The sequence below is a fragment of the Solanum verrucosum genome, unplaced genomic scaffold, assembly GCF_900185275.1.
Source record: "Solanum verrucosum unplaced genomic scaffold, falcon-dt-bn FXZP01000149.1, whole genome shotgun sequence".
Lineage (NCBI taxonomy): Eukaryota > Viridiplantae > Streptophyta > Magnoliopsida > Solanales > Solanaceae > Solanum > Solanum verrucosum.
The window spans coordinates 792,949-817,339 of NW_026020295.1; the positions used below are offsets into that span (position 1 = coordinate 792,949).

Consider the following 24,391-nt stretch of genomic DNA (forward strand, 5'->3'; position numbering starts at 1 on the left):
CGCAAGGTCGCACTAAGACTAACCATTTGTGTAAAAATCTTGATAATCCAGCAAGGAAATGGTAAAATAGCAATAGCATTACAAATTTAATATCGATACAATTTCAAAACTCAAATCCAATGAAACCTATCTATCAAGAAAATACAATCATGTGATAAACCTTAAAAAAAAAAATCAAGTTGCTGGTTTTAAGGAGTTTCCTACTGGCACTGGCTTTTCAAGGAATGGGGTCAATTTAAGCACCGCTGCAGTTGACGATAAAAGGTTTAACAAACTTGATGAATTCTGAAGTCCTCATCCCCAGTTTAAGATCAATCTCACCGCCTCCCAACCAGAAGAAGTCAGGGTTGAGTTTGGCAATTGCTTCATCCAAGATCACCTGGTAAATTTAGTAGTATGAGTTGCAGTTGCAGTGACAATACTAGTACCACAATATTTTCATAATATGGTTAGGAGCCTAAGTGTTTGCCCCACCCAAGAGTGTGTCCTAGTGGTCATGAAGTGGTTGAGAGCGATGACATCTTATATTCAAATCCAACGGAGACAAAAGACACTAGGTGTACATCTCCAAGCCTTGGTGGAAAGTGTGACTTGATACTTATGTTGGTGGGAAGTAACGGGTACCCCATAGAGATAGTCGAGGTGCACACAAACTGGTAGGGTAAATAACATTTTTAAGCTCAAGGGGTAAAAAAAGATGTTTGAATTAAACTTCGAATGTTTATATGGTAGAATCATGACTTTGAAAGAAATCATCAAGAGAACATGAACTCAGCAAATCCACTTTTCAATTCATAGGTTTGCTTCTACCGATGAGAATCGTTTTCTTTAGTTGCTGACAATGTTTCAGTAGAACACTGAGAACATTGATCTTCTGACCAAGTTTCACCACATTTTTTTGAACCACAGTTCCCTAGGTACACTTTATATATTAACCTATGAAAAGGAGGGGGGGGGGGGGGGGGCACTAGGCAACCTTTAAACAAACGTTCCTAAAAAGCAGAGAGCGAATACCGGTATATCTGTTTTCATGCCAACACACGTAACTCCATTGTGTTCGAAACCAGTCAGTTTGATTGATGTCTCCTCGGGAGCAAGTCTCACTGCAAAAAGCAGACAATAGCAAATATTATTCTACATGAAGAGTACAACATAATGTGACTCCAAATATTGGCACAACTTGTAAACTTGGAGCATATATCTGTACATGTTTCTAACAAAACATCAACAACCAAAAATATAGTACTCTCTACATTGAAATTTGTTTGTCTAGTTTTGACTTGGCACAAAGTTTAAAAAGTAAAAAAGACTTTTGAATCTTGTAATTTTAGAAACTAAAGAAACGTAGAATGTATCAATATGTTTTTTAATCTTGTGGTCTTAAATATGTCATGTGGAAAGTTGAAACATATACTTCAATCAACAAGCATATGCAATACAAATAAGCGTGTCTCATATATGTTATTGATTGCTTCTTTACACTTTAACATAACACATACTTTGAATATGCAATTTACATATGCAGATTCATTTATGGTATTGATTTTGTTTGTATAAACATCAAACATTACCTGAGTAGAGGGGATTGGATGTAGAGGATTTCTATAGCCAACCCCAACTAATTTGGATTGAGGCACTGTTGATTCCTTGATTGATACATCAAAAGCCTACACAACTAATATGGTCTCTTCTGCAAAGTCTTTTTTTGGTATGATCAAATTAACACTTCTAATTCGATATTTTCATACAGGGTTAAGATTTTCCAATTCAATTTTCATTCAATCACTTTAACTGCTAGACCTAATGAATTTGCTGTTTAGAGAAGGAACTTACTGTTGAATTTCTTTTTGGGTATCTTGCCATCGTTGAGTGTGTATAGGAAATTCTTCACAGTCTCAGCATTGAATCTAGCAGTATACTGCAATTATGATAGTAAACAAAGAACGTTAGATTAGTAGTACATACTATTTCTAGACGTCAAAACAGAATTGAAGTTGCATATTAGTTACCTGTACAACTACAACATAGTACTTTGAATTGTTACGATCACTACAATCAGTAATATTAGATGGGGCTTGAGTATTTACCTGCATTTGAGCAGACAAATTTGACTAAGATAGGAAAGAGTCCCTTCTAAAGAGACACCGAGATATTTCAAAGTTAAAAGCACATACAACAACAACATACCCAGAGTAATTCCCACAAGTTGGGTTTTGGGGAGGGTAGAGTGTACCCTCACACATACACACTCGAATTCAACAAAAAACAAAGGAAAAGTACAATGAAATTTTGTTTGAGAATTTCAACACGAGAATTTCATGTATTGAATTGCACAAGTACAATGAAATTTTGTTTGAGATAACTGTGGTTGTTCTCATAACCATTTTTCCAACTTACCCAAAAATGCAAAACCATTAAATTACTCAAGCCTTAAACTTTGATGTGATTTTTCTTCGACAAGCTAACTTTTAAACTATTGTTTTACTGCTTTCTTCCTCTACCACTAATATACACAAGTCGAAATGAATATCTTAAACATTGTGCCCAATCAAACACCGTTATAAATTGAAACAGATGATCTATTAATTTTGTTTTGATGATATGATATGTCCTTCTGCACACTGAGAGATTTTAAGCTTTTTCTTTTCTCCTAAAAGTTAAGTAAAGGCTTAACCATCGACAGCCTCTTAAACTTGTTTAATGTCATTAAGACGCTTGAACTATGACTTGTTGAAATTGAGAATCTAAACACATGATAGAGTGTTCCTATTAGACACTTTCAATTTGAACTTTTCGCATGCTATCAAGAGTCTATTAGGTAGTTAAGATATAATCTGTCATCTTCTTTAATTATGCACATCAACCTCAATTCAAATAGACCTTAGGTTTTACTGCTTGAGTGGTTAACTTATCTACCTAACCTAATGAATACTTGAGAACATCCTAAAAGCAAATAGAAAATGTCCAATAGATAAACCGTATCAATTGTTCAGATGCTCAATCAGAATTTACTGACTAATTTAAGGGACTGTATTAGTCCTAATACTATTGCGAAATTAATACCAAATGCTTGTATTAAGACATGAAAATGAAGATAGATAGGAGGTACCAGAACAATGCTTTTGCAGAGATGGTGAATGGATGCAGCGCCGAGAACATCACGACGAGCTTCGAGAGGCCAATCATAGTAATCAGAGGCAACGCGCTTGAAGCAGAAATCTCTGACGCCATTCCCGAGGAGAATGGAGGACAGGCGGTCCTCGGTGGTGGTGTCGTCGGCGACGGCGGTACTGGCGGCGGAGAGAGGAGAATCGCAGGTAGGAAGAAGAGAGAGCTCGAGGTTTGTTATTCGTTGGAGGATTCGGGTCTGGATTCGCTCCAAATCTGCTAATGACTCCATTGCCCCCTCAACTCTTACCCTTTGGTACTTGTGGCGATTGGACTAGAAAATGTTTCTGTTTTTACGATTACTATTGCTCCGAAATATGGCTCCAATATGAATATCCGACATCAGGTAGAAAATCAAAAAGAAAGAGTAGTGTGCTCTAGAATATCCGACATCAAGTAGAAAATTGAAAAGAAAGAGTAGTGTGACTCTAGGTAACGCCTAGTTTAGTGTGGTATCTTGGTTCCACTTTCTCCTTATCAAGTTTTTGTTTTTTATCTCTCCGAATCTTTAGTTCGTTATTTTCACTAGCTAGGCAAGCCATATTCAATTGTTTTGCACATTGGTTCAATTCTACCTTTCACGTTCAAGGTTCAACCTTCCTTCATTATAAGGCTTAACTTTGCTAAACTTGCATATACCTTAAATATTAGATTAGCTTATTCACGAAAGATTATTGACATGTCTAGAATAACACATATCTTTTTCTTAAAAAGCAATTGACTACTAATCATGTTTCTGTTCACATGAGCGCAAAAATTATTTAGAAAACATGAATTATTCTCATGAATAGACGTTTTTTTATATTATGTTATACTAAATAAAGAAAATACTTTGAAATTAGCCTGCATAAACTAATTACAGTATGAAAAAACAGGAGTCAGGCTGCTTCACAAATAGTCTTTGCTCAAGCATTTCACACTAAGCTAATTTTTATTCATCCGTCCAAGTATTGATGGACATATTTACAAAAGGTAACAAATATTCAAAGATAATATATGTTTCGAACTGGTTTTTCTAAATTTGGAAAAAGACTCTAGTTACGATTCGTTCACGAAAAGTCCATACTTCGTAAAAGGTAACAAACTCTTCCATAGATTTTAGTTGAATCCAAGTTAAACGACATATTTATGTATTATACTCAAGAACAGATAATCCATTCATTTAAAAAGAATGATTTACTTTCTTTCTAGTCTTTTTTTAAAAGAATGACCCTTTCCTTTTTTTCTTTTAACAACACTTTAATTTCAGCTTTCTATCTAGCATATTTAGATCACAAAATTAAAAACATTTTCATATATTTGACATAACTTATATTTAAGACCACAAGATTGAAAAGAGCGTGATCATTTTTTCCGAAGTCTTGCAAAGACCATTCAAAAAATGCCATGTTGTCAACTTTTCATCACTTTATTCCCATTTCCAAGTCAGTGTGTTACCCAATCTCCTCCATACTTATCATAATCGCATCAACCTCTCTAATAAAATTCCATATTTTCAGTTTCACAGAAAATCAACAACACATTTTTTGATCAACTATGTCATCATCATCTCCATTAAGCCTTGATGGTCTAGACCTAAACCAAGTTTTCTTCAAATCAATCTCCAACGCTGATCCGCCATCACAGACGAACCACCACACGAAGATCTCCGTGATCGGCGTCGGCAATGTCGGGATGGCCATCGCCCAAACAATCCTTACTCAGGATCTCGTCGACGAGCTAGCACTCGTCGACGTAAATTCTGATAAATTACGCGGCGAGATGTTGGATCTCCAACATGCCGCCGCGTTCCTTCCGAGAACTAAAATCGTTGCTTCGGTTGACTATACAGTTACGGCCGGGTCGGATCTGTGTATTGTCACGGCGGGTGCTAGGCAGAACCCGGGGGAGAGCAGGTTGAATTTGTTGCAGAGGAATTTGGCGATGTATAAAAGTATTGTGCCGGAGCTGGTGAAGTATTCGCCGGAGTGTATATTGTTGATTGTGTCGAATCCGGTGGATGTTTTGACCTATGTTGCTTGGAAGTTGTCTGGGTTCCCAGTGAATCGGGTTATCGGGTCGGGTACGAACTTGGATTCGTCCAGGTTTCGGTTTTTGATTGCTGATCACCTTGATGTTAATGCCCAGGATGTGCAGGTGAGTTCATCATTTTCGTATTTCGTTTAAATTTGTCTTTTTGAATAACTGATACCATGTGATTATTGAGGTTGCGAGTTTCAGCCGTGGAAATGAATGTAAGTTAAGTTGCATAAAACAGACACGACACACTTGTGGTTTGGCCCTTCTCTGGACTCATGCATAGTGGCAGCTTAGTGTATCGGGTGTCTTTTTTTCCCTTTTGTCTTTCTGATCTTTGGGTCCACTTTTGAATGTGATCATATAAACAATCAATATATTTAAGATTAACAGAAACTATACATCATTTATATAACATAAAATTCAAGTATAATTTGAAAAATTTATAACCAAATATGAAGTTATTTGATTTGTTTCGTATAAAAAAGATATGTACATACAATAACAACATACTCGGTATAATCCCATTAGTGAGGTATGAAGATGTTAAAATGTTCGCAGAGCTTACCTCTATTTTTGTCGGGTAGAGCAACTGTTTCCGATAAACCCTTCAAAAGCAGTTTAAAGTTCAGTGGGGACAGAACAGGATTCAATTTGTCATTATGATGTTGGTCCCTTAGCATTTGAAGTGTTGTTCCTAACCATAGACATAGACAGTATTCATACAAATTGTGTCACCAAGTTTGTTTTTTTCTTCTTAAGCTAATTTCAAAAAGGGGAAGTAAAAAAAATTCTATTTTACTTGTTTAATTTGCATATTGAAGAGGAACCGTAACCGTAACAGTTACTAACATTTGACATCATTATCCTGAAATTAGGGTGGTTCAAAATCGAACCATACAGATTAGCCAATCGCAAAATTGGCTAATTGGTATTGGGTTAATGAATGATAAATAGATTAAATTTCATAGTTAACGGTTTATCGGTGCGGGAGCGAATTACTCAATTTTTTTACTGGCTAAACCGTTGAGAATTATTTTAATTACATTTTTATCATAAATATATTTGTTAAAAGAATGATTATGGGCACCCACCCTCAAAATTTAAACTATCATATATTTCTCACTATGATTTATAATTACAAAATTACCAGCTTAAGTAGATTTAAAAAAAATTGTTATGTTTGATTGAAGATCAATATGTTGGTGAGTGAAAGTGAAAGAAGGTAGCATGAAATGGTTGAGCCAATACACAGTCTGATAACCGTCCATTAATTACTAACCCAATATCAAACCAACCAATAACTTAGGCTAGGGGATTAGTATATTTAAAAATCGATATCCAATAAACCAAACTGTTAAGCATAATTATCCGTCCAGTAATCAGCCCTAATCCTCAGTACTTGATTGCGACTTATTGGGTATATTTGAGCTATATACTGGTATTCAACTCTATTTTCTGCTGTCTGATCATTAGTTTTTAATGGCTTATAATATGTTTGTATTGAACTTAAAAGATTGTTTATCATTCGTAGAGGATTCTCTACTTTTTGGTATACAGGAAATATTTCAATATAATGAAAAATGAACTTTTGTGTATACTAGGCATACATTGTAGGTGAGCATGGTGACAGCTCTGTGGCACTGTGGTCTAGTATTAGCGTTGGAGGGATTCCGGTTCTTAGCTTTCTGGAGAGGCAACAAATTGCGTTTGAGAAGGATACATTGGAAAAAATCCATAAACAAGTTGTGCAGAGTGCATATGAAGTGATCAATCTCAAAGGCTACACATCGTGGGCAATCGGATACTCTGTGGCTAACTTGGCTTTTTCAATTATTCGAGATCAGAGAAGGATTCACCCCGTCTCAATCCTTGTGAAGGGGTTCTATGGTATTGATGGCGGTGATGTTTTCTTGAGCTTGCCTGCACAGCTTGGTAGAAGTGGAGTTTTAGGTGTGACTAATGTGCATCTTACTGATGAGGAAATTCAGCAACTTAGGAACTCTGCTGAGACTATCTTAGAAGTGCAAAACCAGTTGGGAATTTAACTTGGTTAAAGTTAATAACTTCCCCTTCAAAAATGTCATTGGATGCGTGTTGGATCTTTCAAAAGTAATGCAGTTTTGGAGAATTCGAGCGACATAGCTTCCCTTTGTTACCACTACCTAGTAGTATTGTTGTTTTACCATCTAATGTATTTGAATTTTCTTTTATTGCAAGATGTTTTCTTAGGAGGAAAAAAAATGAGATGACTTGTGTTGCATCAGTTGGTCCTTGGCATGATGGCTGCTTACTTGTGCTGTGTTGTACTAATTTTGGAACATACAGTAAATGTAAAATTTGATGCCAGCTCTTGTAAAAATGGAGTTTCATGTGTAAATTTGTTTGTATTTTCTTACTTAGGGCAGTTTTGGCCCTTTTACCTGAGGTTCTATTGGATTCCAATCTTTGTGCCTTCACAAGGTAGGAATGAAGTCTGTGTATACATCACTCTTTCCAGACCTCGTTTGTGGAATTACATTGAGTATGTTATTGTTGTTGGTAGTTTAGGCCTTTTTGGGCCAATTCCAGCACCCGTCAACTATTCTATTTATTTATTTATGGTTCTGCCGTGAGCATGTAAAATGACACTTAAACTTGCACTTGTACGAAATTTTAAATATAGAAATGTGGCATTCCCCTTCGACGAAGTATGCCACATAAATTGAGACGAGGGAGTAATATATCACTCAAGAAAAAATCATGCTCTTAATGAAAGATTTATATACACAATACAAGAACAAATGATGAGAACTAAATACAAAAAATTCGACATAAAGGCCATTTGTGCAAAATGTCCCTAAGAATTCAAGGCCCATTATTACGAGTTCCAAATGGGCCATTGGACCCAGAAAGGTAACCTAAGCCATAAAGGACAGGCAAAATAAATGGGCTGCTACGTTCATAACAAGGACATAAGTCCATTGAACCTGCATATCATATTTGGGGAAACTAAGCAAATACTTCATAAATGCAAATTAATTACAAACATATATCCCTTACACTGATACCTCACTAAACAATTACAAAAAATGCCCCAACTAATAATTCGCTTAACTGATACTAAATCAGTATATATATATATATATATATATATATATCCACACTGTTGTGGTATCATTAAAACTGGTAATTTCGCTTAACTAATATTAAATCAGTCTATATATAATGTTGTGGTATCAGTAAGACTGATAATTTCACTTAACTGATATTATATATTGTTGTGGTATTATGAAGGTTTTTTGTTCACCCTATTAGTTAGTCAGTGATACTATAAGAGTATAAATACATTGTTGTGGTATCATTAAAAAAAATTATCCACACCGTACTCATTAGTCAATGATAATGTATAAGCAAACTCAATGATAGAAATTTTTTGAATTGATCGATGAGAACCTCGAAGCTGTATGGAACAATGAAACTTCATGGTATTAATAATCAAATGTTGGCCCAACATTAACTGGTACAAGGAGGAGACACGAGCATAAATATTGTTTATGGATATGCCACTTGGCCCTGTTAACTTAGCCCCGCTCTTTCAAATTTTATTACTCTTATTAATTCAAGCAAAAGTTAAGGGCCAGTTGAAGTTGATTGATTTTCTTAATTAATTTTAGATAATTTTACAAAGTCTAGAATGCAATTATATGACTAGTAATTGAGGAAAATGAAATGACACAAAAAATAGTGCCCCATAGTGAGTTAATGCATACATGCATTGATAGAAAATCTTTAAAGTCATGAACTCTCCATTTCTTTTATTCAATTTTTATGTTGCATGGATCATAACTCACCACGATTATCATTCTTGAACTTAGAATTTAAATTTTATAAATTTTAAGTCAAAGTTATTAGTTTGTTGAACTCACATCCTAAACGTTACCTTTGTCATTCCTCAAACTCAAATATCTTGAACAACGAATATCACAAAAAAATGAGGGAATGAATGTGATTCTTCTACCTTTATTTAAATATTTGGGTTTGAATTCTCAAAATGAAAATAACTTTTGGTAAAAGAATATTTCTTTTTAAATGAACCTCTACATAACGGCTAACACGAATATAAATTAATCGGAATAATGTATTGCCAATGTCAAATGATTTAAAGAGAACTATATATCTTGGGCAGTTGGGCATTAGCTTTCAACATTTTTGAGGTTTTCAAAAGGAAATCTGACCGTTCATCTCTTATATAAAGGGTCAGGATTTGAAGTTGATTGATGTAGTTTTATCCTATACTATTATTGTATTTTAGAAAAAAAAAATTGTTGGTTTCCCGTCCAGTATATGGTATCCATGTTGGAGTTCAACTAATTTGAATTCGTCACAGGAAATTTCACTTTGAGAGGTAAAACTCCGATCTCCATATCGAAGGTGATTACAGGCTTCAATCCAAAAACTCTGATTAAAAATGGAGGCCTACTTATCACTGATAGAAACATTGATTCGATGATATGACATTTATGTTGCTTGTTGTACATAAATATGAAAATTAGATTTGATTTTTCTTAAAATTTATTTATCTAAAAATAAAACATTAGTTCGACGAATTGCATTTATGTTTCTTGTTGTACATAATTATGATCTATTGAGTTAAATTAATTATACATTTATACTTCATTAAACCATTTGATCATTATTAAGTTAATATGATTCAATGTAAATACCAATTACTCGTTACAAATAATTATTTAATTTACAAATATGCATGCCATGCATGATGCCATTATAATGCACATAAGAAAATTAGTTTATAATTTTTTTTATTAACAACATGTAATTATTTTACCATTTCAATATAATTTAAATTAATTTTCTTGTCACTATAAAGGGGAATATTTCCTCTTGAGAAGAGGAAGATGGATCACGAGCAATATAATGAAGAAAAAAAAAACAATTTTTTGCCATTTGAGAAGGGGGAAATGGACTTTGGCATTAATTAATTTTATATATTACAAAAGAAACTATGAATTGTGAAGAGGAAATTCGAAAATGAATTACTAGAAAAATAAAAGAAGGAAAATAACATTTGAATAAGACAATAGCTTAAATTGTTGAATGAAATTGAAATTGAGAAGAGGAAACTCGAACCTGTATTATTAGATTACCAACTAATGTCATACCAAGATCAAAGGTGGGCAATGTTAATTATTGATAAATAAAATGATTTCTTTTGAAATTCTTTAATATTGAACTCATCGAACTTTAAATATTATACACAATCTTACTCAATATTTCTGTGAGAGGCTGTTTTCACACTCTAATTTTTTACTGTCAATGCACTAAACTCTCGTTATGCATCAGATTCAAGGAAAGTTCAGACCACATATGTCTATTGTACACAATCTTACTCAACATTTCTGGAGAGGCTATTTCCACAACTCTAACTTTTGACAATCCTGATCACATAACATCAATTTTATCAATTACGTCAAGACACGTCGAGACTCGTTTCTCATACTTTTAATGTTTCCTTCAATTTATATAAGAAAAGAACAATACTTTGCCTCAAAAATATTAATTTCAAATGATTAACTCTATTGAGTTCCATAAGCTAATGTGCAATCTCTTTATAAATGATAAGAATGAACATTTTATTTTGTAAGGTGATATTAATTTGGACGTAAAATGTTACTGTGAAATGTTATATGCTTCACTTTTCGATCTAAAATTCACAAACTTAACCCATACAACAAAAAATTATTAGCATAAATACGTATAGTTATGATACAAACTATGGTTTTGAGTTCAATTAGTTCAACCGATAAATTATTTGAGCTCATACATCTTGAATCTTGATTTATTTTTTGTTTTTGGAATTGAATTTGTTGCTCGATTTTAAACGTTTGATTAATCAACTTGAGTTCTAAAACAAACCTAGGTACACAATAATTAACTTTAAATTATTTATATAAAAAATATTGTGGCGGCTAAGGTGAGGTCACAATTGTTTGAGGCGTTGGTGGTCTTACAACAAAAGTAAAATAGTGACAAACGAAAGTGTTAAAGTTAAAATTAAAGCGTAATAGAAATCGTTTGAATATTGTAATTTTTGTCTGTTTATTCTATAACTATCGTCAAATGTGATTTAAAGTTATATTGATAACAATGGTATTCAAGTGATTTTTTAGGTTAAAATTGATCAGTATAAAACCATGTGATATGTCCTTATTTACGTATCCAATTTTTTTTTATAGAGTTAATTTTACTCTCAAAATAAACTCTTAATACAAAATTTGAATTAATCGAGCTTCTAATCAAATATGCTACACCAATCGGAAATAAAAAAATTGTGTTAAAATATTTAATCATTTTTTTAAATTGAATCAGACATTAATTCTAAAACCCTCAGGGGTTGCAACTTGAATGACGTGGTGACAGACAAGAATCAAGGGTTATTATATTATTATTACAATATCATATTTACAGATATATTATGTCAAATGAACATCAAACATTGATTTATTAAAATAATATAAACATTATAAAAAATATTATTGTTGGTGCCCCTTCAGCTTATCAAATGGATAAAGGCCATAAACAATTTTCCGAGTCTCAATTTCTTGATACCTAAGTAACAAATTATTCTTTAATCATTTGGCTTTCGATCAATGACCTTATACGATACAAATATAAATTTATCGAGCTTTAATATAATTGATTTTTTGTTCTTATGTTAGATGGATTGTTCGTAAAAAGGTATTTTTGAGTTATTTATTTGATGGAAGACATTATTGAGTTATTACCTGACGAAAGGCGAGAATAAAACAATGGACAAAAGATATTACATTTCGAATAATTTTAACTTTAAATGAAAAAATATAATCCTATAATGTCGTTAATGATTTTTCTTAGAAAAAAAGAAAGATAAAGAAGAACAGAAGATATATGACGTTTTTTTTTTTTGGTTGGATTAATTATTTGAAACATTAATTAATGTAAAGAGGATTCTTGTCGCTTGTTTATTCTATTATTTATAATTATAAAATTTGACTATTTAGCCATAAGCCATTTTAAGGGGAAAAGATTAATGATAATTAAGCACCTAATTAATTATCGATGACATCTTAATTTTAAGACAAGTGGCCAAACATAAGATGTCCATTGAAGATTCTTAAAAGTCGAAAAAGTTAAACATATAAAAAAATAATTAACGGCCCTCCATGAAAATTAGTTTAAATTAAGTCCTCTAATTACTTGATTCATTGATAATTAAAATTAAGCTTACGCCATCCTAATTGGAATCATTAATTATAAGCTATCACAAACTTAGAGCCAAGTAGTTATATTATATATGGGATAACCTAAAAAAAAAGTTAAAAAATTCTCTTGTTATCCCTTTTTAAAATAAAAAAATAATTATTTAATTTACTAAATGACACACTTTCTGGGTGTTTTTTTTCTTGTATTTTATTAACTTTTAAACTATGGTTTAGATATCTTTTTTTAACAACCTAAAAATCTTAATGTCAGATTAAAATTTTGTAGATGTTATACGAATATATTTGCATGACTATTTGAAATTCTACTTAATTAGTATATGTAGCATTATTTTGGTTACAGAACGTACTGAAATATATTGTTTATGTATGTCTAATAAGTGTATTCACGCGTATATACAATATCTTTATAACGGAATGCATTATATTTATGTGTGCATAACAACAACGAAATACATTGTATTTGTGCACTTAATGAGTTTATCCATGTGTATATAACATCTCTTTCTAATTATATCCGTCTGAATAACAAGTATATTCAAGCATATCTGCTATAAAAATTTCAAACTATCGCTATATTATGTACAACTATTTTAAACTACAACCATAATTTTGAGTAAATATAAAACCTTAATTTGTTGTGTGACATAAACTTTTTCTTTCAAAAATTTAGGTAAACTTAAAAAGGGAATATTTGCATAAATTAGTCAAAGAAAACATTTTAAGTTTTTTTTTTTTTTTTGATAACCCTTATCCATCAGCTAGCTAATTATAATTATAATTATAACTTGTTATTAGACGTGGGCAAGTTCTTGTATCTAAATCGTCTCTCTCTTCAATTATATATAAAAATCATTTTTCTATTAGTAATAAAATCAAGAAACCAACATTATTGGAGTGGACTTTCCAATCAAGAAATTATTTTTTCAAAATTGTATGATAATTTTTAAATTCATTTGTGACTGGCTCTTGGACCTCGTGAAAGAATGGGAAGAAAATTATTTACTAATTTTTATTTTTTTAACAAGTCCACTTCGATAGTACTATTTACTAATTATTTTAATATATATGTGTTGACACATGTATAATTTGTATAGTGATGACTAGACAGATCTATCGTTTTTATTATATAGTATGATTTTGATTAATACTTGTCATGGGTGGATGAATCTATTATGAACGATCGATAATCCGTTCGAACCGACCACGGATTTATTAGCTAAATGACAATTGATACATATAATTTTCCCAATCGTTTTTTGTGGATTTTCATTAAGCTATATAATATAAGTTTATGATTTTGGTCTGATAAATTAAAAATTCGAAATTCAAAAACTTTTTGTGTGACTATATTTAGATAAGATGAAGGAGTGTGATAAGAAAAATGACCTTAAACTCTATTTTGATGAAGCTTGAACCATCAAATTAAAGTACATTTTCCATGCACCGTAAAAGAATTTCGACAGCAAACACATTTTCATCAAGTCATGAGGCAACTCTTATTCATTAGGTATCTATTAAATTTTGATTAAATTTAGTTTTATGTAAAAAAAATTCACATCAAAGAATATAGTATTTACTAATAAAGGTACATCTGAAATTTCTAATTAAGAATAATGCTTATATTGACATATTAGTATTTATATACGTACAAAGTTAGATATGAAGATATTAATTTCGAACTCCTTTTATTTCTTTATTTTGTGAACGTTGGATTTGGTAAGTCAACACCTAAGATTGATTTATTATTTTCATTAAGAGCCACAAATTATGTGGTCGAAAATTTATTCGTACAATTCATGATAGTATACTGTATATAATAATGTCTTCACAAACAAATCCTTTGTACTAAAAACAGTCCGTAATATGTAATTATGTGTAATTCATATTTATAGACTAAAATAAATTAACAATAAATCTAATTGGTTGTTTGTGTGAAGATTCACAATTTTATTTACTTGAAATTATTTTTTATTGAAGAAAAATGTATAATAAAGTAAAAGCATATTATATTATAAACAAGAAATGGTCAGGAAAATGAGTTTTGATCCTTGAAATTAATAGCACGAGTCAGTAATCTCATTAAGAAGATTTCAAAAAATAACACCTTAAATTTTTTTAACAGAGGTATTTATGTAATATATTTTCTTATGTATGTGACACTTTTTTTAAGAATTTCTTTTTAAAAAAAAATTATGCTTAAGGATACATTTTAAGATTAATTGTATGACAATGAGATTAATTATAGATGGATAATCACAAAGAATAAAAAAAAACATGTGTAACATGTTAATTGTTGTGCTTGTTGCCATCTGTTTTAAAGAAAAAGAAGAGTGCTGGTGGATGAAGGACCTTGAAAATTCTATCAGAGGAAATTGGTTGGAAATTAAATACAATAAATGTTGTATTAATTATTCAGGGTGTATTTGAAATGAAATTTAATTAAATTTTAAAATAACTTAATTTTCATATTTTAATTTTTTTTTCAATCATAATAGTATGATTTTATAACCACATAAATAAATATACAATAACATCTGTAAAACAGATAGTATGATTCTATCAAAAGACTTTTTTTTCTCTCTTAGAATTTTGTTCCAGTCAAATACCTTCACATACCATACTTGATTTTCTTTCGAGAGACAAACACATGACGATGAGATGCAAATTAATTAGAACCTTATATGTTGTAATATAAATTGTAATTATTTCATCTAAAAACTTTACTAAGACTTATTTTTAGTTACTAAATTATAAAATTATTTTCAAAGAATATCCTCTAATAGTTCCATATTTTGAGTGAATCCCTACCATAGAATGATTAGATGGTTTAGTTTTTTCATTCAATAAATTCCACACAACTACTTTAAATCATTTAATGGCTAGCAACAAAAAATCATAGTTCCATGCCAGAAAGTCACTATTTCTGTATATGAAGATTACATTGCATGTTCTAATATTGATACACATGAGTCATGACCCATTCTTGAAGGCTACATTTACTCACAAGATTCTTATATGAGTGTACAAGATCTTTGGGATATATATGCATCTTTTTGTTAAAAAAAAAGTAAATCCAATTGATATATATTTGCGATAGCTTAATTTTTAAGATGAGTTGATTACGCATTTATGTATAATCGTATGTTGCAACAAACAAAAGATTCTGAATTTAAATTCATGAACATCCAAAAAGCAAAAAAAATAAAGAAATAAAAGATTCACGTGTTTGACATATGAAAAAATAGTAGGCTCGCGTATACACGTGAGAGGGTGTGTTACGACATAAAATAATTTTAAGTAAATAAAAGTGTTAGATCTCTTTTAAAAACCTTTTGCATGTGATGGTCAAATACTTCAATAAATCGCAGCAGCTACACCTCAATATTCCTAAATAAGTTTCAATCGACAATATTGATTCTCACCAACATCTAGCTAAATAAATTTATTTCAAACAAATACAAGTATAACTCTTGATGTCAACTTACCACAGTCCTCTTTTGTATTTAGACTTGAGTCTGACAATATGATCTAGCTCATGTTCCCAGAGTTTATTTCATACAAATATTACTTTTAAAAAGTACTAGGAAAGGTAAAGTTTTTAAACTCCAAGTACCTTAAAATGCTAAATTATTCATGTGTAAGTTACTATCAATAATTTTCTTTTTAGAGACAATTTCTCATCCAACCAAAAAAAAGCGAGGGGGGGGAGGCAAAAAGGAATGACAATCCTGGGGGAGTTGCTACTACCATTGAAAGTGGACCATGTTGAATATAAAATTTCAATGTATTAAAAAAGTGGCAAAAATATCAATTGAGTTGTCCCATGGCCAATGTCTATAAAAGGGTAATGGAATCATTGAATCTACACCATGGCCTTTGTATCATCAATCTTCTTTTAGCTCCCAACAAAAAAAATACACCTTCCATTTTTATAATTCTCATTGCTCATTGGGTCCAATTTTGTGGCTAAAAAGTAAATAGTAGAATATTTGCAAAAATGTCACTTCCTGAGACACAAAATGATGCAAAAGCTCTCCCTGATGCTTGGGATTACAAAGGGAGGCCATCTCTTAGGTCCTCCTCTGGTGGTTGGGCAAGTGGAGCAATGATTTTAGGTGTGGTTTTGCTTTTTCTCTCTCTCTCTTTCGTTTTTTCGAGCTGTCTGGTGTGTAAGCATAACATTTCTGGTCAAGTCAGTTCAACAATCCAACTAAGAAGTATCGGATTTGATAGATATGTCTTCTTTCTTTCTTTTGAGATGGTACTCTTGAGTAGCTAGCAAGTACCTACCTACCTCATAGTACGTTGAATCGCCTACAAGAAAAAATGTTCCTATATAAAATCATCATGTTTAATGGTGGGATTATTCAGGGGTGGTCTTCTGTGTAAACATGATATTTTTGGATCATATTTAATTTATCAAACCCAACTTAGAAGAATCGAACTTGATGGGTGTCTCTTTTTTTTCTTTTGGAGAGTACTCTGGGTAGGTACTTAACTCGTAGGACCTTAACTTGCCTACTCGATCGAGTCTTATATGGATACACAAGAAATGGTGCTCCTATATGTGTTTTAGTAATTATGCTTGTTTACAAGACAAATCTGACGTCTTATCTTTCAATTCAAAATACACAACTTCTTAATTTTGAATCTATATATCACTCTTCATTCTTGGATATTTTGCCTTATAGGTGTTGAAGCTGTGGAGAGGCTAACCACACTTGGTATTGCTGTAAACTTGGTGACTTATTTGACTGGAACTATGCATTTAGGCAATGCTACTGCAGCCAACAATGTCACCAATTTTCTTGGAACTTCTTTCATGCTCACTTTGCTTGGTGGCTTCATTGCTGACACTTTCCTTGGAAGGTTTGTATTTATTAACGTGTTATAGCATGTTACTTATCATGTACTGACGTGTCAGATTTTATAATTATCTTTTATGAGAGATATGATTTTATGAATAACTTTTTTCACCGTCATCGCGTTGAATTACTTAAAATTCTTATTTATTTATTTTTATTAATGCAGGTATCTAACAATTGGAATATTTGCCACAGTTCAAGCAATAGTAAGTGTCCAAAAAAAAATAAATCATTTCATTCATATTTTTGAGTGTTATTATCACATTGGACTTAACATAGTCATCAAAAAAGACTTTCTTTGGTCATCAAATCGAAAATTTTAATTCTTCTCACTATGTGGAAGTATGTGATGAGGAATCTCGAAATTGATTTAATTTCATTCAAAAAAAAAAACTAGTCATATTATAATTGTTGTGAAGAGGAAATTGGAGAAAGTGAAAATTAGAAAAATTTTAAATGACAATTTGGTTTAATTAATTTGTTGTGAAGAGGAAAATCGAACATGTATATGAAGAAGATTAATGATGATTGGACTAAGAGGAAAGAGGAGGGAGGAGGAAGAAGAGGAAGACCATTTCTTTCATTAGCTAGGTCAACGGTCATTCTTTAAACTATCAGTGCATATAAGTTAAATTCAAATAATATTAAGTTAAAAGATAAAACTTATATATATATATATATATATATATATTACATAACATTTTATTCAATATTTTAACTTGTTATAGTAATAGAGATGGATAGATGGTGTGTAATAATTAAAACTTGTGTACATCTCACTTTTCTCAAACCCCACATGTGAGATCACTGGATATATTGTTGTTGATTAGCTATATGTATTTACTATTAGTTGACTTGATAATATAAACTACTTTTGTATTATCAGTATACATAAGCTAAATTCTAACGAGAAGAATTTTCATTTGTTATGATGAATAGGGTGTCACAATCTTGACCATTTCGACCATAATCCCAAGTTTGCGACCACCAAAATGTGAACAAGGTAGCTCATCATGCATCCCGGCTAACGGCAAACAACTCATGGTCCTATACATTGCGCTATACATGACCGCCCTCGGTACGGGCGGTCTAAAATCAAGTGTCTCGGGATTTGGGACCGACCAATTCGACGATTCGAACGAAAAGGAAAAAGGACAAATGATAAAATTCTTTGATTGGTTCTTTTTCTTCATAAATGTTGGTTCACTAGGTGCAGTTACAATATTGGTTTATGTACAAGATAATTTGGGAAGGGAATGGGGTTATGGAATTTGTGCATGTGCAATTGTTATTGCACTTGTATTATTTTTATTTGGTACAAGAAAATATAGGTTTAAAAAACTTGTTGGAAGTCCATTAACACAAATTGCATCAGTATTTGTGGCTGCTTGGAGAAATAGGCATATGGAATTGCCATCAGATTCATCACTTCTTTATGAAATTGATGACAATGTTTTTGGTGAAGGACACAAAAAAAGAAAGCAAAAATTGCCTCATAGCAAGGAATACCGGTGAGTTCTTTAATTTCTCTCATTCTTCACTACTGAAAAAACGTGAATTTCTAACGAATGTCTCTCTTAAAACATATTTTATTTTAGCTTGACTATGTATGTAAATGTTATTCACGCTGTCAATGTATATGATTTATTACTAACTACACTTAATATGGGAAACTAGTTATTAATATAAATTAAAATAAGAGATAAAATCTACTATAATATGTTAGATTATTAATTTGACAGTCTAATATAAACCACAAATGAGAAGTTTTTTATTGAAATATTGACTTAGTCACTTGCATTATTTTGCATAATATTAAAAAAAAAAAAAGTTGGTGCCAAGCTGTGAACTTATCCCTAGACTCCAATATATAGAGTTGGCCAATCTTTGATAGCTACCATTAACCAAATTAATCAACATTTCATCAATCAAATGCCTATAATTAATTCTATTTTGAAATAAAAAGCCTATTAAATATTGTGAGATACTTTGATATTTGACTTACTATTATTTTATTATTTATACAACATGTAGAGCCACTCCAACTTTATTTTCTTTTAATTTTTAATGCCCTATATATTAAGATTTTTTAGACAGTAAATATATTTTAGCATGTTGTTTTCTATTTATTTTAGATTATGAATCAATGTCATAAATAGAGTTACCTCACCAGTTACTTGATCTGATTGTGTAAATATACATTACATGTCCGGTCCTTAGAATTTATATGAATCTTCGAATTCAGATTAGGCGAGCTTCAGTACAAGTACTACATAGAAAACCAAAAGAAAATTTGCACATCATATGTGTATAATCATGTATAATTTGTATATATCATCTAGAAAAAGTAAATCGTGAATCAGATTCTGTTTTTATTATGCAGATTCTTGGACAAGGCAGCCATTAAGGAAGATGGTCTTGAAAGTAATGTTGTGAACAAGTGGAAAGTGTCAACATTAACAGATGTTGAAGAAGTAAAATTGTTATTCAGAATGTTACCAACTTGGGCCACAACAATTATGTTTTGGACTACCTATGCACAAATGACCACATTTTCTGTTTCACAAGCAACCACTATGGATCGTCACATCGGTAAATCATTTGAAATCCCGCCCGCCTCGCTCACCGCGTTCTTCGTTGGATCCATCCTCTTGACCGTAATTTTCTATGATCGAGTCATCGTTCCGATTTGTCGACGTTTCGCTAACAAACGCCATGGACTCACCCCATTGCAAAGAATTTTCATAGGGTTAATCCTTTCAATTATAGCCATGATTGCATCTGCCTTAACTGAGGTTAAAAGATTAAATGCTGCCCACTTAAATGGGCTTACAAATGACCCAAATGCCACAATTCCATTAAGTGTATTTTGGCTAATTCCACAATTTTTAGTTATTGGGGCAGGTGAAGCTTTTACATACATTGGCCAATTGGATTTTTTCTTAAGAGAATGTCCAAAAGGTATGAAAACTATGAGTACTGGCCTATTTTTAAGTACCCTTGCATTAGGGTTTTTCTTTAGTTCAATTTTGGTTACAATTGTACATATGGTGACTGGGACAACACATCCATGGATAGCTGATAATTTGAACCAAGGGAAGTTACATGATTTCTACTGGCTATTGGCAATATTGAGTGTGTTGAACTTGATGGTTTTCTTGTATACGTCGAAAACGTACGTGTACAAGGAGAAGAGGCTTGCAGAAATGGGAATTGAACTCGAGGACTCTGGACCAGTTTGTCACTAAAATAGAGGATCACACTCTATCACTACTAGAAAAATGTAAATTTCATGTTGGAAGTTTGCTTTCGCGTTTTTCTAGTAGTGGATCCATCAACACCAACAACAACAAAAAAAGACACTTTTTTCCCCTCCTTTTTTGGACTTTATAATTAACTTTTGGTTTTCTTTGATTGAGCTTGAATAACTCTTTATTGGGAGAGTTATGTAATATAACAACCTTGTTGTATATGTACAAAAGATGGAAAAGAGCTTAGGTAATGAAAAATTATAGAGCTCTTTTCCGGTGTTTTCTTTTCTTCTTACTGTATATCATAATAATGTAATGCAATGCAATACATGAATTTCATGATTTATGAAATCTTTTTATTTTGTATTATCTTCGACTTATTTTTCATTTCCTCTTAAATCAAATTGGTTACATGTCACGTAATTACTTTTTATCCTTCGATTATCTATTTAACATATAATGGAGAAACAAAATCAAGTTGATACAATGTATATAATTGACATCTTTTAATAACTAATTATGTATACAAATATTAAATTGAAGTTTAAGTGACTTGAATCTAAATTAATCGAATTAATAAATTTCGAATATCTGATTATTGAAGTACATAGACAAGTCCTTGTTATGTGCCAAATATGAAAAGGAAAATTCCTTTTATTTTCTCATTAAATGATTTGCCATTTTCTGCCACATGTTCATTTGATTGATTTGAAAAGATCCAGCTAGTTGTAGTTGTCAAAGAAGATCAGATCAGGAAGATCTTGACATGTTTTTCAAGGGTTTCTTTTAAAGTTTTACAATTTTAGTTATAATAATGTTGATATTGAAAATCAATTTTCGAGTGTAACAACGATCAATAATGTTTTATGAGTAAACTTAAAGTTTTATTATAGTTATGGAAGAAGGTGGACTAAACAATTGAGGTTTACTCAAATTGTTTAGCATCTCCAATATCAATCGTTAAGTTGAACGTTCAAGTCATGTTAGAGGAAATTGAGAACACTATCGATCCTCTTAAGAGGTGGGGTGGAGGAAGAAAAGAAGAAGCTGAATTAGGTATATATTATGAATAAATTTATATCTATGAATGAAAGTTGTTGATCAACTCATCGAGCACAATGTAGTAGTGTTGGTTTAGATTTGAAACATCTTTAGAAAGTATGTTGAAAGAGCAAAATCTTGGGTAATAGTAAACATGATGAATGACAAGCTTTCCCTCCACTAAAGAAGTTCGCAAGCCTTTTTTTCGTTCAAACATGATATAAAAAGTAAAAATAAGTAATCAAATTATTTTTCATCTAAAAATATCCAATTTATCTAATGCTTATTAAATTGTACTTACTACATAGAATCGATAATCAATTTTTAACTCAAATCATTTTTGGGAGAAATAAAGGAAGGAAACAATGAAAAAAAGTTATGCCACACGATATTTAATGGAAAAGAGCCTTGCCACACAATATATATTGTTTTTAAAAAAAAGTTATCCTTCACTTTAGTTTTATTGATCAACCACCAATGTGATTTAATGTACACTAATGTGGAGTTGATAGGGCTCTTGAACCAAGAGGACAGAAGGAAAACAGTAGGGTCTTAAGAAATAAGATATTTTCTTGAAAAATAAAGTAGAGATTTCTATTTCAATTTATTCGACACTATCTATTTAAGTCCTTCAAAAGAAAACGATACATTGCAAACAACACATTTCCAAGATAAAAAAATCTAACACAAGGAAGACCTTTTTGGCACACCCTTTCGGCGGTGTGTGTATGAACCATCAGATATTGATGAACAAATCGACACACTAAGAGATGTATGCTTGGTTTCTTCATAGTCACGAGTGGTCTCAGTCTTGATATTGATTGAGCCACAAGAAGCTCTTATGGAGTATGTTGTATTTTGATTTTCAATAAGTTCCACTAAACATTCAGATTTATTTATCAACTTTTCGTACTTTATAATCGAGCTAACAATAGAGCGGCTTATCATATAATGTACCTGTGACAAATGAAAATAATCAAATGTTTAGTAAGTTAAGTAGAAAATATTAGTTTTAAATATTGGGGGGTGTGGAGGTAGGATGACTTGGAGAATAGGTTTAACAATTAATGTGAAATGTCGTTATAAAATTTATTTTTAGTTTTGGTTTTTTTTTTTTAAAAGTTACTATGTTTCTTATTTGAAAAAAAATAATAACTTTCTAGAAGATATGCTTTCTAAAAAAATTGCAATCAAATATAGAAAAAATAATTATATTTCCATTTCAAAAACACCCTAAGTAGAGAAAACAAAATTGAAGTCATGGTCCTTCAAATATATGTAAATGTATTTAATTGAATATATGCATAGTATACATAATTAAAGAAGATTTGATCAAATATATGTAAAATACTAAAAGTTGTCTTTTGAACGAGTAGCGGTAAGAGACATTCATCATTTAAGATGAAATATATAAATAACATCTTAAATTTGTTATTAAAATTTATTTAGATATTTGAATTACGATCAGTTTCAAGCTGAGTACCTAATCACATAATTACACGTTCATATTAAAAACATTTAGCTTAATTTAAAAAAAAAACTTTTTCAAGCAATCTTGAATATATCATAACGTAGATAAGTTAGTTGCTAAAATTTATTATTATCAATAATTATACATATTAGCCTCAATACGTTGTAAAACCTCATGTCTATGTGATTAATTTATTTATAATAAGTATTTGAAATGAAATACATTATAATTTGAATGTCTAGATAAAATTAGTCGACAATTTTAAATTTAGTTCATGTTAAATAAATGGAAAATTCAAACCTTGCATGAGATGGAGCAAAAAATATTTGGGCATTGAAGGCTTTTGTGACATTGATTACAAGTGTAATTTGCTGAGACCTTGATGAATTGTCTTTTAATTGGCCTTTGATTCAAGAACACTACTTTAGCATTGTTTGTTGTATATGACTGCATAAAATTGAACAATTGAAATATATGTGCCAAAAGTTTGAATAAAAGATAGTTGAAGTCAGATAAAAATGATTAAATTTTAGTTACATCAAAATAAAGGAAAAATATATTTAAATTCTATTCTTATCATGTGTCTAAAACTAAATAAGAGAAAAAAATGACAAAATCCCAATCATACATGACAAAAATTCAAGTAAATATGGTTACGTGAGATAGAAATGACATATATAAGTGAAATTCAACAAAAACCGATTCAACATCAATCTTATGATATTTGAAGTTATCTGAAATAGGTATATGTGGGGCGGGGGATACAAATTAAATTGCGATGCTAAAATCAAGTATTTGTGAATTTTCCTAAGTATCATAAAACAAGAGAACAAACATGAAAATTAATTTAATTTGATCATAAGAAACTTACTTGAACAAAGGAGCAATCTAGGAGTATGTCAACGTCTTTCAAGCGCAAAACATTTTGATAAACATACCTTCTTATCTACGAAACCAAGAAAATGCATGCACAAAATCAATAAAATAATCGAGATATACGTAAATTATTTGAAACATATAGATGGAGTAATATTTTTTTTCTATTTACCAAACATAACAAAATATGCAATAGAATTTACTTATTTTTTAAGAAAATATTTTTTATCGTAACAAGCACACACGTAGTTCAAATGCATATCAAGTAGGCAAGGCATAGATTTGATTCAACCTTGTAAGAAGAAACTCTTGGAGTTGAAAAATAGTAGTTCATTTACCTATTGAAACGTGTATTTCATTTAAAAGTTAGAAATTTGAAGGTCGAAAAAAAAGATTTTCCATCTTATAATAAAATCAATCTAATGTATAACCGAACAATAT

The 24,391-nt window shown here is 31.0% G+C and overlaps 3 protein-coding genes across 4 annotated transcripts; 2 read left to right on the top strand and 1 right to left on the bottom strand.

The window, feature by feature from the left end:
* Nucleotides 1–44: 44 nt before the first annotated feature.
* LOC125834670 (uncharacterized) lies at nucleotides 45–3,457 on the bottom strand. Of its 2 annotated transcripts, none has more exons than XM_049513807.1 (5): nucleotides 3,110–3,457; nucleotides 2,010–2,087; nucleotides 1,834–1,918; nucleotides 1,015–1,103; nucleotides 45–379 (listed from the first exon to the last, which is right to left on the bottom strand). In XM_049513807.1, the coding sequence occupies exons 1-5, from the start codon at nucleotides 3,398–3,400 to the stop codon at nucleotides 236–238; spliced, it is 687 nt and encodes a 228-aa protein (XP_049369764.1). In that variant the 5' UTR covers nucleotides 3,401–3,457; the 3' UTR covers nucleotides 45–235. The 2 variants fall into 2 exon arrangements, with proteins under 2 accessions (XP_049369764.1, XP_049369765.1); XM_049513808.1 differs by having other exon boundaries at nucleotides 168–379; nucleotides 3,121–3,186.
* A 1,147-nt stretch (nucleotides 3,458–4,604) lies between these two features.
* On the top strand, nucleotides 4,605–7,320 carry LOC125834739 (L-lactate dehydrogenase B-like). Its single transcript, XM_049513888.1, has 2 exons — nucleotides 4,605–5,304; nucleotides 6,789–7,320. Exons 1-2 carry the CDS (start codon nucleotides 4,705–4,707, stop codon nucleotides 7,230–7,232), a joined length of 1,044 nt encoding a protein of 347 aa, XP_049369845.1. The 5' UTR covers nucleotides 4,605–4,704; the 3' UTR covers nucleotides 7,233–7,320.
* An 8,995-nt stretch (nucleotides 7,321–16,315) lies between these two features.
* LOC125834743 (protein NRT1/ PTR FAMILY 6.3-like) lies at nucleotides 16,316–20,586 on the top strand. Its single transcript, XM_049513890.1, has 5 exons — nucleotides 16,316–16,561; nucleotides 17,138–17,315; nucleotides 17,478–17,517; nucleotides 18,251–18,822; nucleotides 19,695–20,586. The coding sequence occupies exons 1-5, from the start codon at nucleotides 16,444–16,446 to the stop codon at nucleotides 20,557–20,559; spliced, it is 1,773 nt and encodes a 590-aa protein (XP_049369847.1). The 5' UTR covers nucleotides 16,316–16,443; the 3' UTR covers nucleotides 20,560–20,586.
* The last annotated feature ends 3,805 nt before the right edge of the window (nucleotides 20,587–24,391 follow it).